This window comes from Alternaria hordeiaustralica (assembly GCF_023758085.1).
Source record: "Alternaria hordeiaustralica strain BMP 2776 chromosome Unknown scaffold_21, whole genome shotgun sequence".
Classification (NCBI taxonomy): Eukaryota; Fungi; Ascomycota; class Dothideomycetes; order Pleosporales; family Pleosporaceae; genus Alternaria; species Alternaria hordeiaustralica.
In genome coordinates this window covers 251,835-267,739 of record NW_026056793.1, presented here as the reverse complement: position 1 = coordinate 267,739, position 15,905 = coordinate 251,835, and the positions used below count along the sequence as shown (strand labels likewise).

The 15,905-nt window shown below is 52.6% G+C and overlaps 4 protein-coding genes and 1 non-coding gene across 5 annotated transcripts; 3 read left to right on the top strand and 2 right to left on the bottom strand.

Annotated features, from left to right (window-relative positions):
• Positions 1 to 1,505: 1,505 nt before the first annotated feature.
• Positions 1,506 to 3,796, top strand: J4E84_008390 (uncharacterized protein; the record flags this gene model as incomplete). Its single annotated transcript, XM_049390964.1, has 2 exons — positions 1,506 to 2,150; positions 2,198 to 3,796. 2 exons carry the CDS (start codon positions 1,506 to 1,508, stop codon positions 3,794 to 3,796), a joined length of 2,244 nt encoding a protein of 747 aa, XP_049241306.1.
• Positions 3,797 to 4,447: 651 nt separating this feature from the next.
• J4E84_008389 lies at positions 4,448 to 4,521 on the top strand. The gene has a single exon. It is a non-coding gene; the product is annotated as a tRNA-Ile (tRNA).
• A 372-nt stretch (positions 4,522 to 4,893) lies between these two features.
• On the bottom strand, positions 4,894 to 6,645 carry J4E84_008388 (uncharacterized protein; the record flags this gene model as incomplete). Its single annotated transcript, XM_049390963.1, has 1 exon — positions 4,894 to 6,645. One exon carries the CDS (start codon positions 6,643 to 6,645, stop codon positions 4,894 to 4,896), a length of 1,752 nt encoding a protein of 583 aa, XP_049241305.1.
• Positions 6,646 to 7,091: 446 nt separating this feature from the next.
• On the top strand, positions 7,092 to 8,236 carry RRP36 (rRNA biogenesis protein rrp36; the record flags this gene model as incomplete). Its single annotated transcript, XM_049390962.1, has 3 exons — positions 7,092 to 7,271; positions 7,324 to 8,038; positions 8,094 to 8,236. The coding sequence occupies 3 exons, from the start codon at positions 7,092 to 7,094 to the stop codon at positions 8,234 to 8,236; spliced, it is 1,038 nt and encodes a 345-aa protein (XP_049241304.1).
• A 2,662-nt stretch (positions 8,237 to 10,898) lies between these two features.
• Positions 10,899 to 11,936, bottom strand: J4E84_008386 (uncharacterized protein; the record flags this gene model as incomplete). Its single annotated transcript, XM_049390961.1, has 2 exons — positions 10,899 to 11,784; positions 11,905 to 11,936. The coding sequence occupies 2 exons, from the start codon at positions 11,934 to 11,936 to the stop codon at positions 10,899 to 10,901; spliced, it is 918 nt and encodes a 305-aa protein (XP_049241303.1).
• Between the last annotated feature and the right edge of the window lie 3,969 nt (positions 11,937 to 15,905).

The window sequence follows — 15,905 nt, the reverse complement described above, 5'->3', positions numbered from 1 at the left end:
TGCCGATGGGCGACTGGTGCGACCGAGATAAAGAAGTGAGTGTTTTTGCACGAGATGTAAAGAGAGTGTATCCCGTCAGGCAAGCTGCGCAAGGAGGAAATCGAGGGAGCGACAGATGAAGGAGTGTGGGGTGGTTGAGTCAAGTCGTCGTGGAGGGGAGGGAGGAGGGAAGCTGTTGATTGTTTATCAGTACCGGATTAGGCGAGAGTAGTTACGGTGAGGCAGGAGCGACTACCACAAGGTGAGAGACAAGCCGAGCGCACCTGAGAAGCCACTATCACTCTCCTTGCGAGAAGACGAGTGCATTTGTAACATAGGCGATGCCATCAATGGCAGTCGGATCCTGCTGGCCATTGCTCAGGTGGTTACAAGTGGGTGACTATGCATAGTAGTGGTGAAGGTCATTGCTTGGCAGTACTAAGAGTCACTTCTGTTTTCGGATGGCATAACTGTCAACAGCGTGTCAGTGAGAATTTGCAGCACCGAAGTCGAGACGCTTGCGTCCGTTGCACCTTCGTCCATCTCAAACCAAGTTAGGCGATAGAAGAGGCTTCAGTCAATTCCGATATACCTTTCGTACTCGACTGCCTCCTTGCACGAACTACTCACGTTTGTAACCAGTATTAAGGCAGATGCGGCATCTTAGACCGCGTTACGGATCGCAACTACTTCTCACCAGGTAATTTCACAGCTGGGCACTACAAACCACTCTCGAGTTCGTTACGCAGGAAGGATCGACCCACCTCGGTCGTGATAAGATCTTCTTGAACACAACAGCCTACTTACTTCAGGCGCAGATTCAGCATTTGTACCACGGGCGAACCCCAAAGACATCATCTTAACCCTTTCTCTCTTTGTTCTTTGCAATCAAGTCACAATCCTGTGCGACATCGCGTCCCAGAACAGACATAACATGCGTGAGCCGACGTTGCTGTTCCCTTGTTATCTCTCCAGATGTGGCCATATCAGGCTACGAAGTTGTCTATAACAGATAATCTTTGTCTATCGCGCGTCGTTGATAAGCTTTCCGCAAAGAGCTTCGCTACCAAAGCCGAGCAGATGGAAGCTTCTGGAAATGGCGTACAACGCACGTCATGACACTGTAGTTTACGTTGGCGCGATGTACCCGTGTACCACCCTGCGAAATCGATGCAGGTCAGAAGGGATGCAGATTGCAGAGAACCGAATCTCTGCGCCGATCCCCAGCCACTCAGGGTTCTAGAGATTACGTCGTTGGCGGGATGCGGGGCAATTCGGCAGGGGCGCGGAGCTACTTCGCATGATTGATAACGTTCAGTAGCCTCGGAGCCGCGCGCCACCAGATTTCACCAGAACTCTTTTTTTGCTGTATGCCTCCCGTGAGATTCAATTTTCGAGGCTCCTGTCGATCTGCCCGCACCCCCATCGCGACCGCGCCACCCCGCCGTATACCAGCTCCAGCTACTGCGACCCCACCTTCCACATCGCGAGCGCAACAGCGCGACTTCCGTACATCTATCCTGAGAATGGACGCGCATAGTTCTTCCGCTGGATCCGCCACCGCAGGCGACGACTTGAAGCTCAAGAACCGCCTGAATGAGAGCCGCAGCCCCTATGTTCGGGGCCACATGAACAACCCGGTCGCATGGCAGATGTGGGGACCAGAGGCAATTGAGCTGGCGAAGAAGTCGAACAGGCTGATCTTCATCAGCATAGGCTATGCTGCATGTCATTGGTGTCACGTCATGGAGCGCGAGTCGTTCGAGAATGAAGAGGTCGCGAAGCTGCTGAACGAGAACTTCATACCCATAAAGATCGATCGCGAAGAGCGCCCGGATGTTGATCGCATATACATGAACTATGTTCAGGCAACAACAGGCTCAGGAGGGTGGCCGCTGAACGCCTTCATCACACCAGATCTGGAACCGATATTCGGCGGGACGTATTGGCCCGGTCCAGGGTCCACGATGGCGATGGGAGAGCACGTTGGCTTTGTTGGCATACTCAAGAAGATTCGCGATGTGTGGAGGGATCAGCGACAGAGGTGTCTGGACTCGGCGAAGGAGATCACAGCGCAACTGCGAGACTTTGCGGAGGACGGAAACATCAGCAGGAAAGATGGCGCAGCTCACGAAGGTCTTGACCTAGATCTTCTGGATGAAGCATTTGAGGTGTGTATGGGGGGCTTTGCTAAAGACCGTTTACTAATCCATGACAGCATTTCAAGAAGCGATACGATGCGAAGCACGCAGGCTTTGGCAGCGCACCCAAGTTCCCCACGCCTTCGAACCTCCAATTCCTCCTCAAGCTATCAGAATATCCAAACGCGGTCAGGGAGGTGCTCGGAGCAAAGGACTGCACACATGCGAAAGACATGGTACTGGCGACACTAGATGCGATGAACAAGGGTGGCATACACGATCAGATCGGAAACGGCTTTGCGCGATACTCTGTCACGAAGGATTGGAGCCTACCGCATTTTGAGAAGATGCTGTACGACCAGACGCAACTCCTGCCCGTATACCTAGACGCCTATCTCATGACGAAGAACCCTGAACATTTATCAGCGGTCCACGACATCGCGACGTATCTTACCAGCCCACCGATGCACGCTGAGAGTGGAGGCTTCTTCTCCTCAGAGGATGCTGACTCGTTATACCGGCCAAACGACAAGGAGAAGCGAGAGGGTGCCTTCTACGTATGGACACTGAAGGAGTTTCAGGATATACTAGGCGACCGAGACGCAGAGATTCTTGCAAGATACTACAATGTCAAGGATGAGGGCAATGTCGAGCCCGAACACGATGCGCATGACGAGCTGATCAACCAGAACGTACTAGCCATCACCGCAACACCAGCAGATCTCTCGAAACAGTTTGGCCTATCAGAAGACGAGGTCAACAAGATACTGACCGAGGGCCGACAAAAACTACTCGAGCACCGCAACAAGGAGCGACCAAGGCCAGGTCTAGATGACAAGATCGTAGTATCCTGGAACGGTCTCGCCATCGGCGCCCTCGCACGAACATCCGCCGCCCTCTCATCACAAGATCCCACCCGCTCAAAACAGTACCTAGCCGCCGCCGAAAAAGCCGCCGCCTTCCTGCAAAAAGAGCTCTACGACCCCTCCACCAAGACCCTCATCCGCGTCTACCGCGAAGGTCGCGGCGACGCCCCCGGTTTCGCCGACGACTACGCCTACCTGATCTCCGGCCTGATCTCCCTCTACGAAGCCACCTTCAACGACAGCTACCTCCAATGGGCAGACGACCTCCAACAAACACAGCTAAAGCTGTTCTGGGACAAACAACATCTCGGATTCTTCTCCACACCCGAAAACCAGCAAGACCTCATCATGCGGCTGAAAGACGGCATGGATAACGCTGAACCAGGCACAAACGGCGTTTCAGCGCAGAACCTAGACCGTCTGGGTGCGCTGCTAGAAGACGAGGAGTATACCAAGAAAGCACGGGATACGGCGTCTGCTTTCGAAGCGGAGATTATGCAACACCCCTTCCTTTTCCCGAGTATGATGGATGCGGTCGTTGTTGGTAAGCTCGGTATCAGGCATAGCGTTATCACGGGTGAAGGTCAAAGGGTCGATGAGTGGCTGCAGCGGTATCGGGAGCGGCCGGCTGGTCTTGGTACTGTTAGTAGAGTGGGAAAGGGTAAGGGTGAGTGGCTAAGTCAGCGGAACGCGCTTGTAAAGAGCATGGATAAGGGGACTGAGGGTGTTATGGTGTGCGAGGGTGGCGCGTGTAGAGATGCGCTGAGTATGGATATGGGAAGTGTTGGGGATGCTGTACCGAAGGTGTAGCAATGGCCTTGGAGGCGCGATATCATGACGGCATGATTGTACGGTATATATGAACAATGAACGTATGCAGACAACTGCGACTTCTCTCAGAGAGCACACAGGAAGCTACTATAACAGTATTGTCTGAAATGCAGTCGGGAGTTACTATTGGCTGATTATGTTGTTGCTTCGCACATGTATTATTCTACCTAGCACAAGTAAATAGTTGGGCAGGCGTGCAGCCTACATCAGTGTGAGATCCAAATTTTACACCTGTCTAAGGCAATGTAGACTTCTGGCTTGTTTGTTACATCACTCGTACAATATAACCCCACACAGGAGTGTAGCATACACAAGCCTACGAACCAAAATTATACCATGTCCCAAGTCAAGGTAGCCTCCTAGCCTATTCCTACCAACCCGTACAAAGTCCGTATTCAGATCTCTTCTCGTGTCAGGTGGTGACTTCCCTCTACCATATCCAGGACGAGTGCCCCGCCTTGCCCCGCACCTCTGACTCCAATCCACATTGGAAGGAAGGACCCTTACCATGACATCGCGCTCACCAGTCCGAGGAGTGAGTGCTCTACAGGAACTCGCTTTTCAGCGTGACAATACTATGATTATAAAATGTTTTACTGCACAATTCTTCATCGAACAACAACAAAACCCGGTCGCTTAGCTCAGTTGGTTAGAGCGTGGTGCTAATAACGCCAAGGTCGCGAGTTCGACCCTCGTAGTGACCATTGAAAGCTGTTCTTTTTGCCTTTTTGTATAGAATACTATGTCCAAAAGAGTATTCAAAGTCTAGTAGTAAGCGTGGCGAGAAGATGGGAAGTTGTTTCGTCTTTTTGCTGGTGTGAGATGGTAGAGGGAATTCACTACCCGACGCGAGAGGAAAATGTGAATACATTCAGTATTGGTATAGAAGTTTTCAGCTCGAAGCTGTACATTATGATCGGCCGTCATATCGCATACTTTTGGTACATAGAGAAAACATCCGCTAAATCCAAGCTACCTATGCAATCACCTGCACCCAGTCGGCAAACCGCGCCTTCACGTAAAAAGTTGTACATGTGTACTTCCTTCCCTCCCCATCTGTCATAATGAAAACGCTTTTACGCATGCTGCTGCTGAGGCTGCATTTGCTGTTGTTGTGGCTGCATCAGCTGCGCTTGTTGCTGCTGCTGATGTTGCTGTTGCGCAGGTGCGGCTAGCGACACGGCTGCGAGGGTATCAATTGTCTGTGACAAAGGAGTGTTAGTTCTACTTGCTGCAGCTGCCGCAGCATTGGCCTGCTTCTTCTTGTTCTTCTTCTTACTCGTAGTAGGAGCATTACCCGCAGACACCTTGCTGGTCATCTCGCCACCGCCAGCATCCGCGTCAGGCCAGTCGAACGTCCACCCTCCGCCGGCAGTGAACGGAACCTTCTTGATGAATTGCGATACATCCGCCTGCCTCCTTAATGCCTCCAGGTAACCTGCTACCTCTCGGAGCACGTCCCCTTGCATTTGCTCTGGAGTAGCGCAAAACTCGGGAATCTCTAGGAGGTTGTGCGGCTGCGCACTCGCCTTGAGCGAAGAGTCGTCAATCAGCACCGTGTTGTGCTGGCCGAAGCGACTGCCGGCCTCATAATCTGGATGGAAAGACTGGATCTGACTTCGACTCCACACTAGCTTCAGGTTCTTGTATACCTGCACGTTCTGCTGATAGTTGGTCGGCGATAGTCCGAAACTATCGCGGGCCCATTGAGCGACGAGCTTCGACCGGAGATCGTTGTCCAATGCTTGGCTGACTAGAGACTTAACGTTGTCTGGCCTCGCGCTAGACCACACCATGACCTTGAAGTTCTCGAAAAGGTAGCGCAGGAAAGGCTTCAGGTATGGGCGCTCGATCATAGTCTTGGCGTTCTTATTGGGGCGGAAGAGCACCGTGCCGTTGAGATCCAGGATAACCAGCATTTGGCCCGGTGTCTCGTTGATGGTAGGCTCCGCAGCGGCCTGGTCCAGATACTCTTGCGTAGGCTGCGGCGCAGGAAGCATGATCTTTTCGTCACCATAGCGTCCTTTCTTTTCGCCAGCCGCTTTAGGTGCCTTGGGTGCCTTCGGGGTACTGTGAAATTTGTTAATCCGAGAGCTCTTGGCTTCAAACGAAGCAATGCGGTGGAGGGTACCATACTCTTTCTGCTTAGCTTGCCCGTTGGCAGTAAGCCCAGACTTTGACTTCTTGCCTGGAGGAGTTGGTGCCCTGTTCTGGGTATTAGCGGTGCGGCTCTTTGACTTCAGACCCTTCAACAAGGCATCGAAAGCATACTGTATGTCCTCGTTCCTTGCTCCATGCGGGAAGTTTGCCTGCTGTTGCATCATATGGTAGGGCGGACGGTTCGGGTACATCTGGTGTTGTTGGTGCGGCATAGGCGGGGGCCCACCGTGATGCGCCTGATGTCCGTATGGCTGCTGGCCAAATGGCGGCCCACCAAACGGCGGCTGGCCATGAGGCGGCATGTGTGGCGGTGGGCGCCCCGAAAAGGCCTCTGGACCTAGCGCAAAAGGAGGCGGCGGCGGTGGGTGATGCGGGTGGCCGTTCTGCACCATCCAGTGGTGGTATGCCATGGCTTGCTGGTGAATTGCGAAGTCATGGTGCTGGTTGCTGAACATGTGTGGGGGCTGCTGGGGCGGCGGCGGAGGCGGCGCAAAGTTCTGGTTGAAGAAGCCATTCGGCGGCCCGTAAGGTCCTGGTGGTGGTCCCTGGAACTGAGGAGGGGGTGGTGGTGGTGGAAGCTGGTTCTCGAAGGCGCCAAAGCTCTGCTCGCGACGGTCAAAGCCGCCCGGGCGGAAGGGCATCGCATTCGGATTCCATGACTCGTTCATGCTGGCGCTTGCGGAGGCAGAGAGCGGGCGCCCGTGGGAAGTGCTGTCTCGACCTGTCTTGGTCTTGAAGTTGTCGGTGTTAGTGGAGGAAGTTGCGACTGGAGCGCAGTGGGGGATGCTGTACCGAGCTGATGCGACTGCGGCCATTGAGCACGTGCGATAGCGACAGACGCTCGGCGGGACGGGAGAGGTGAGCGGTGAAAAGCCTGGTGAGGTGAAGACGGAGAGCACGCAGCATGAAGCCCAACGGTGGAAGGCGCACTCGAAATTTGGGCGCAGTTGCCTGTCTGTCGGCCCTGTCGGCGGATCAAACCCCCGGCAGGTGGGGTCCACAAAAATGTTGGAGACCGCGGCGAAGAAGAACGCGATAGGAACACCGACACTGCGACACTGATACACCTTCAACAAGCGCTTTCAAGGCGACATTCTCAAATCCAGGCTTTAAGATGGTGCTCGCAAGCAAGTTGGATCGCACTCTGCGCGCCGCCGAAGACAGTTCAGACGCCGAGAGCTACTACGAGGTCACCGACCGATCCTCTTCTGCGTCTGTAATCGAGGCAGATGAGGGCGGTAACGTGATCAGTTCAGATGGCGAGGAAGATGGGGAATCAGGAGACGAGGACATGGTAAGCCTCCAAGACTTCTACTCTGCCAGCGCATACCGCTAATATCACCAAGTCAGACGCCTCCGACGATGACCAAGTGAAAGCGCAGATGAGCAAAGTCTCTTTTGGAGCATTAGCCAAAGCACAGGACGCCATTTCAAAACAGCAACCCGCCGATCGGAAGCGCAAACGAGGCGACGACACATCTAAATCGCAAGAGGACAAGCTGGAAGCATTGAGGGAGCGGTTACGGCAGATCAAGGCTGAAAAGCTCGCAAACGGTGCACAGCCCGGCAAGAAAGCGAAGACGGACAAGAAGAGCAAAGGCAAGAGCGAGAGCAAGTTCAACACTCAGGAAGCCGACGAGGGTGGAGACACCGACTCCGACGCAGCTCCAAAAGCGCGTTCGAGCAAACACGCCCCCGCTGTCCAGTCGAGCAAGCGTGCGGTGTCACGTAAGCGAAATGTGGTCGATGTGAAGAAGCCAGTCTTCCGTGACCCCCGGTTCGACAATGCCTCAGGACCTCAGCCGGATGAGTTCGTGGTCAAAAAGCGTTACGATTTCCTCAACGACTACCGAAAGTCAGAGATTTCCGAACTGCGCCAGACTATCAAGAAGACGAAGAACCCGGTTGAGCAGGAGCAGCTGAAGAAGAAGCTACTCTCTATGGAGTCGCAACAGAAGGCCCGCGAGAACAAGGAGAAGCTACAGGAGGTGACACGGGAGCACAAGAAGAAGGAGAAGGAGCTTGTCAAGGAGGGCAAGCAGCCTTTCTTCTTGAAGAAGTGTAGGTCCGCTCAGTTCCCTCGTCTTAACATGCACGTACTGACAATATATCCCAGCCGAGCAAAAGAAGATTGCATTGGTCGACCGCTTCCAGAACATGAAATCGAAGCAGCGCGAAAAGGTCATCGAACGCCGTCGCAAGAAGGTCACGGCGAAAGAACGGAAGAATATGCCCGACGAGCGCCGTACTGCTCAATAGTCTGTACGGGCACTTTTCGAATACTTTCAATATTTGTCACCTGCAATCAAAGATACCCCTTCTTCAACGATCTGACAACTCTGCTATCGTCGTCTTCATATTCATTCTCCTGGAGGGTGACTTTCCATTATTCGACGACTGATTGATGAGTCCACGATTCGATGATCGTAAGATGCGGCGTCAACTATCGCGTTCCCCGTCGTCAAGCACAGACAGGGGGACGAGATCTATGGCGGCCTAGACGAGGCTTTCCCCAGATCTGCACTAGCCAGGTACACCTCAAGCCTCACACCAACCAATTCCATCGCGACGCATTGTCCATTCGATACGCCACGAAGTCCCTGCGTGTCTCTTGTAGATGTGCTAGATCGTTCTGGGTTATTTGATCTAGGCATTCCAGCAAGGAGCTTACACCTTCGTGGATTTAGCTTGAAAGCCATGTCGCTTCCGTGGTCGATTTCCAGCTGGTAGAGATGAAAGTAGAGCGCCTTCGGAACGTCCGAATAACTTCGTCTGGCCCTGTATCAGCTCAGCCATGTCCAACGCCACAAAAATGGCTCCGTGGGCGCATGTTCTTGCGACTTGTATATATGTTGGCGTATTCTCTTGTCTGAATCTTTACTTCAATCATACATTTCACCAGTGGCAGGTACAGACGTCCACAATCGGCCCAGAATCGGAATCTTGATCAAGATGCGCACATCCATCACCTCTCTCCTTCTCTCTTTGGCAGTTGCCAGCTCAGCCCAGAAAGATATTCCTGGACTCACTGACTTCAAAGATTCGGAGTGTCAACTCATTTCGCCTCTTGTCGATGAGCTACGAGCGGTGCCGACAGCTGCGGCATTCTGTTCGTCGCTCCTGGCCATCCCTACCGTCACCTTTACTTCAAGCGCAATAAGCACATCAACTGTCATTTCAACTACAGACACCCTTGGGACGATAACACTCACAGAATCTCTCACGAACACCGACGAGACTACAGTCACCGGCACTACAACCTTGACAGCCGATGCAGTCTCAGTAACCATCACCACGTAAGTCACTTCGCACGGATGCCGCACTTTACACATTCTAACATTTCTAGGACTACCGAAGTACAGCTATGCCCAGCGACAGCGACGATAGTAACGGTGACAGCCGAAGCACCCATCAAACGCGATTATGTGCAGACGCTCAGTTCCAGCAGCACATCATGCACTAAGAGCAAGAAGCCCTCGACTACTGCGACTCCTTCATCCACATCCACGAAATGCTCGAGCACAGCGACCTACCCGGTCGTGAAGCCCTCTAGTATGGTAGAGGTCCTATCGTCGCAATCGCTGAGTACAGTGCGAGCATCGCATCTGGCCTACTCGACTGCATCGCAGGCGGCGTACGCGTACTCGAGCGTAATGGAGCCGGCTTACTCGACTATCTCGAGCATCGTGGAGTCATCTGTCGCAGCGACTTCAATGACTATGGAATCATCCTCCACAATCACTCCCAGCTCTGTGGAGCTTGCTTCCACAGCATCTTCCAACACCATAGAGTCATCATCCGTCGCACCTTCCAGTACCGCAGAGCTATCTTCCTCAGCACTCGCCAGCACCACAGAGTCTTCTTCCATCGAACCATCATCCACACCCACACCCATCCTCCCAACCCCAACACTCTGCCCATCTGCCCCAGAGAACCTCCAGCAATACGAATGCGCGCAAATAACCAAAGCCTGCGAATGCCTCTCCCTCGCAACCTCTACCGTTACTGTAGTCGTCAGCAGCACCGCCACAGAAACTAGCACCTCGACTTCTACCGCCTTTACCGAAACCGTCATCACCGTGACCAACACAGCGACCCAGGAAATCGCTGCAACGGAAACTATGACTCCGACTATGACGGTTGTTGCAACTGCTACCGCTACAGCAGGACCGGACTTTCAAACCGACCCCAACAACTGCGGCGCTTGCGGTAATGTATGTGCAAGCGGTGGTTGCGCTCGTGGACTGTGCACGAATCCCAGCTGTGCTCCGTCGGCATGTGGCAAGTTCGTTCCCTGTACTAGCGGTGGCGGTAGCGGATGTATCTGCGGCGCCATTAGTGGTGGAGGTGGTCTCTGCATCCCTGGAAGTACTCGTTGCAGCAGTCCTCCGTGTAAGGCGAATGAAGACTGCGGAGCCAACCAGCTGTGTGTCGTGAACACGTGCTGCGGAGGTGGTGCCGGTATTTGCGTGAACGCGATAACTACTTGTCAGAATGGAAATGCGCCAAGGGCGTTGTTTGTTAGGGGGATGGGTAGGGGTGAGACTGTTCTTGGATGAAGGGATGAACAATTCCCGTTATATTTTCTATGTGTAAACTTCACCGTAGATTTAGTTTAATATCAATTTCTGGTGTCAAGAGTGGACTTGGTGTACAATGGGGACGCATTCGAAGATGATGATGGTAATGATGTTACAATTGCAAACTTTCAACTACAGAAAAACCCTGATCCCTAAAGGCTACTAAGACATTATTCTCTCTTTTTTCGAAGTGAAAGTTACCAAGAAAAGAAGAGAAAGATAAAAATGTCCCGAAAACCCCAGATCCCAAACGCCGGATATATATTCCCCCCTACAGAGCAGAAATTATGCAATCTGAATCCAAATGTGAAGGTAAGTGGCGAAAGATAATATGGCCCAGCCTACGCGCGAAGAGTACCATAGTCGGCGTTGGTCATCTCATTCGGCATCTCCTTGAGGCTGAACTTCTTAAAGTCCTTAACAAGACCATTATCCTTGCTCTTCAAGTCCTGTCCAACATCCTTGCCACTCTGCTTAGACTTAGGCTGCGGGCGTTTACTCTCATTAGTCGGGCTCTCGACAACGGTATCCTCGGAGTCATCTGCCTCCTCCGCGCGCTCCGCACGAACATCATCATCGATCTCCTGCTCAGCCTCCTCATCCAACTTCTGCGTCTCCTGCTCCACATCGACGAGGTCCTCAGCCTCAGCAGGCTCCTCGCGCGCATCAGGCACAACCTCCTCTTCAAGACGCCAGTCCTGGATCGCCTTGATGATATCGACAGCAAGCTGTCCGTTCTTACGCAGCGCCTTGTCCCAGTGCGCAGGGATACCCTTCTCGATAACCATCATGCGCGCAACAGCGTGGACAAGCATGTGGCGCATGGGGCTGCCCTCCTCGGTGTTGGCGTAGATGTACTGCACGCGACGCAGACCGGGGTAGCTGTCGCTGTACTTGTACCATTCGCGGACGACCTGCAGGACGTCGGCGACGAGGCCCGGTATCTCGAACTTCTCGGCCATCAGGTACAGGTCGAAGCAGACGCCTAGGTCGGCTTCCTCGCGCGGGACGGGCAGCGAGGAGCTGTAGAGCCAGCCGACAAAGGTCTTGAAGGGCGCATCTTCTTCGTCCGGCAGACCGAAGGATTGCGTGCGCGACGCCGAGTTGGCTTTGGAGTAGAAGATCTTGCGGAAAAAGGGCGAGTGGTAGCAGAGTAGCTTCTCGTGTAGGATCCAGTGCGTGTTCTCGGGGCCGACGTAGATGTCGACCATGGAGCGGGAGAGGAGCCTGTGGTTGGTGTGTTAGTTCGTTGCGCAAGGGTTGGTAGGTAATGCAGATGCGCAATTCCCATCTCATCGCGAACGCGACGATGCGCGTCGCGGCGCATTGGACGCAGGGATAACGTACTCATGGAGCTGTTTTTCCTGTACGCCAGACATGACTTCTGCGGTTCTATCTCGGTGATCTGATGAGATGATCAGCGACCGTTGACGATCGATTATCCGTGTTCCCGTCGGGTGACGATTGCGCGATGAGCCTCAAGCGAATAAAGTTTCAACGTCTGACAACGTCGAAATACCGTAGGAATTTGTAAAGTGGTAGATGGTATTAGATGCAGCGTAGATGGCAAAAGGTTAGAAGTAATGCAGGACAAAGAAGATGTGGCAGTGCCAACTTTAAGACCCATTCCCAAACCTGCGCGAGGTGGCCTTGTCCCAGCCCCGTATGACGTAGCTTCTTTTTCCGTCGCGACCAGTCGTCCAAAAAGAGACGGGTATGATGCACCTCTGCTGCGCCAGGCGGCACGCTTCCTTGACCCGTACCCCTGTTCTTGTTTTCTCCCGCCCCGTCGCACATTTGGCATCCCCGCTTAGTTTTATCCGCTAGCCAGGCATCGACGAGATCGAGAACAACTTAATGCGCATTTTTCATCCCACACTGCCAATGCAGGTTTTGGACGGGCATTGGCGTTGCATGTCATTTCGCTTTTGGATGATGCGTGTGTGCGATACGGCTGTGTTGGGAAAGGGGGGGCTGGGTGTGCGTGTTTTAGAGGGATGGCATGCGTAGGGGTACGGGGATTAGGTAAGTGTGACGTTTGACTTGTGGAGATGCGGGCTGCCAGGCGTGTTCTGGCCAAAGGTAGGCAATAGATTGGTGAACAGTAGTTCTGTCAGTTCTTTGGGACGGGCTATCTTTCTGTCTTCGATGGCTTCTCAGCCAGTCAATGGAGATTTGGGGTTTTGCGCGATCCTGCGCTGGTCATCTCGTTCAGATTGCACATCCGCATCCAGACGAGGACGGAATGCGCTCCAATCACGAAACGATGTCCTCGACGCAGGGCAACTATGCTGCTTTTTGCTTTTGCAGGACTTGTGATACTCCAGCCTCGCCGCTGCGCCGGTCTCTGCGCACTCATGGAGTGCTTTTCCTGCACCCTGGCAGGCACTCCCCCATCAACTTCGACGTCGTAGTCACGGAATCTCACAAAACTACTCAATTAGTATCAACTCCAATGCACACCGTGAATGCCAACTCATCGCTTAAATCCCAACCTCTTCCTTTCTGCCTTGGCCGAGCACTGCTCGAGCCGCCCTGTCGCAGCCTGGTCGCCGATGCCTACCTATCAACATCCAGGAAGATGCCAGCACCCCGCATTGTGCTAATGCGGGTCGCACATGACATCGCGTGCTGTTACTCTCTTTGGAGCTTGGGGTGTTTAATGAAGAATCTACTGACCTCGTACTCGCGATGCGCACAAGGTAGTGTGCACCAACCCCTTCGTTACTTCCGCACAACACCAGCCTCGTTCTTCGAAACCTCAACATTGCTCGTATCGCGATAAAAAGACAAAACAACAGATTTCATTTACGGACAATCAAGCCTTGTGGCTGTCCCATCAGAGCCAACGTGAAAGGCTTGCGAGACCATACCCGCCATCCCTCAACACATCAGTGCTTCGAGCGTACCAGCCCCGTATGTTGCTCCCGCCTTTTATACTTGCACTTGCAGAGTAGTAAGATAAGGGTCAATCGACGTGGACTTAGCAGCAGTTTCATCCCGTCACCGTCGCCCTCGTTGTTGCCTGCGCAGTACCCAGCGAGTATTAACGTGCGACAAACTCACTCTTCATACTATGACTTTTGTGGAGGAAATCGAGCTAGAAACAATAAATTTAGGTGATTAGTATTGTAATTACTGCTCTTGTTAGATTAGACAAGAGCAGCGGAATATATACAGAGGATTGCGTAATACACTGGTACAAAAGAGAGAAGGCACGTAATTGTCATACAGGTGCTCGAACGCTAGGTTACCTGTTGCGACAACTTTCGTACCTATACGGTTTCTAGAGCGTTGTATAGCTTTCATAACTTGAATCTTAAAGTTAGAACGTGCTGGAATGGACGCGGAAGTAGTAGTTCAGCTTTCACACGATTGAAATCTACGAAATAACAGGCCTTCCGCTGTCTCCGTCCTTTTCTCGTCATGTTCAACAATCTTTGGCATCTCTACGAAAGGACTTCCTAGATCTCAACCCCAACATCATCAAGTTTTCACAAGGAGACATCATAACCATACTTAACCTACGAGTACAGCACAACATGCGATCCTCCCAATCCGCGCCGGCAGCACAATCCCCTCTTCCTCCTCCAGTATCGTGATAACCGTGCAAAATCGCTCTAAGCAGACATCAAGGGCGGCCACCATCCCACCTTCTGCATAATCTGTCCGAACCCAGGTTTCGGATCCGAAGGACATCTCCGTTAGGAGGCGCGGTCACCACATGAGGCAATATCTCGAGAGTCGTCGATTACTGACTTCGGATCCGAAGGCTATGTTCGTTGGTTAGCGCGGTCTACATGAGGCAATATTTCGAGAGTCGTCGATTACTGACTTCGGATCCGAAGGCTATGTCCGTTGGGTGGCGCAGTCACAACATCAGGCAGTTTGTCGAGAGCTGTTGATTGCTGGTGTCGGATCCGAGCTACGGGTCATGGGACTGTTGCTTGACGAGGTTGAATAGGCTGTTAAGGAGGGGAGAGAACGTGCGCTGTCGGGATGTCGTTGAAGAATGTTGATGGAGAAGTGCATGGATTGAAGCTGATGTCATACTGTAGTATAATTACCATCTTGCAACGTTCGCTTGATGTGGTCATAGGCACCAAACGAAGTAAACGCAAAAAGTTTGTTCGTGTTTACAAATCTGAAATGAACATTGACGAGAAAAGAAGTTCGAGGAGGTCGAAACGATGAAAAGGCTAACTACGAGCGGATAGAGTGGTATCATGTACTGCTTGAAGTGACCTCTTGACGTTCGCCGAACCATGTAGTGGAGATCTCGACAACGGGGTCTTTCTTTCTCTTATATCAAGTACATCTTAGCCTTCTCTTGTTGTTATCGTTGACTAAAGTATGTTGATGTAAACAGCAGGTCCTTCTCTGTCGGAAATAATGTGTACGCTTGGTCTATCCGCTTCACCTTATTTACTAAGGTTCTGATCCTGTCCTTGTTTGATTAGTAGTAGATACTTAATACCTGAAGAGGCTACGCAGTGCGACTGGAGTGTAATGCTCTGTTACACAATTCCATGGTATCAGCCCTTAATATCGTGTATTCCATCTTGTTAGCTTTCCACACTAGACAGCGGAGTAATGTCCGAGAATTGGGTTCATTCCCGTCTGATAGGGGAGTGAGTAGTAATCATACACTGACAGGGGGCGAGAAGTCTACGACTGACGGTGATAGCTTGAGCTCTGATGTGCTTTTACCTTGAATTTAATCACCATGGGGAATCGCGCGGAGACCTTCATCTCTTTGTGCTCGGATGCCCATCATCCCTACACTGCTGAACCGCTCTGATTTGAAGTCACACAGAGAGGACCTTGATATACTCAGCATCGTGTTAGAGGTTACGAAGCGACACAGGCGCGCTTCTAACACGCGAATTGAGTGTCCTCTCCGAAGCATGTCGTAGCATTGCCATAGCCATGTCGAAGACGCGCAACTCCGAAGGGGGTAGACTAGCGTCCGTCGCACGGTGTCAAGATGGGTATACGCAGTGATACGGAGCGGAGTGCACTACGCCTACACTAACTGAACAGTCAGCCTCCAGGTGGACAATGACGACAACGCTACAACGCCTGTTGAGCGGTCGCTTGCGCGCTGATCTCCCGAATGCCGCGTCCCGCCCTCTCCTGAACGGTTCGTTGAGTGAGTCCAAGGTCTTCGGGTCGGCCATTCGGTGCCGCTTTGGGAGTTGCGTTCGTGTAGTCTTCTCGCCCGCGATGCTCGTTCCACCGGAGCGTCCATGTTGTGAGCGGAGTGCGTACGTAGAGCGAACACTATGACGAGGGCGATCCTGCAGGCGATCTGCTGTGTATCATCGATACGTCCATTCGGAGGATAC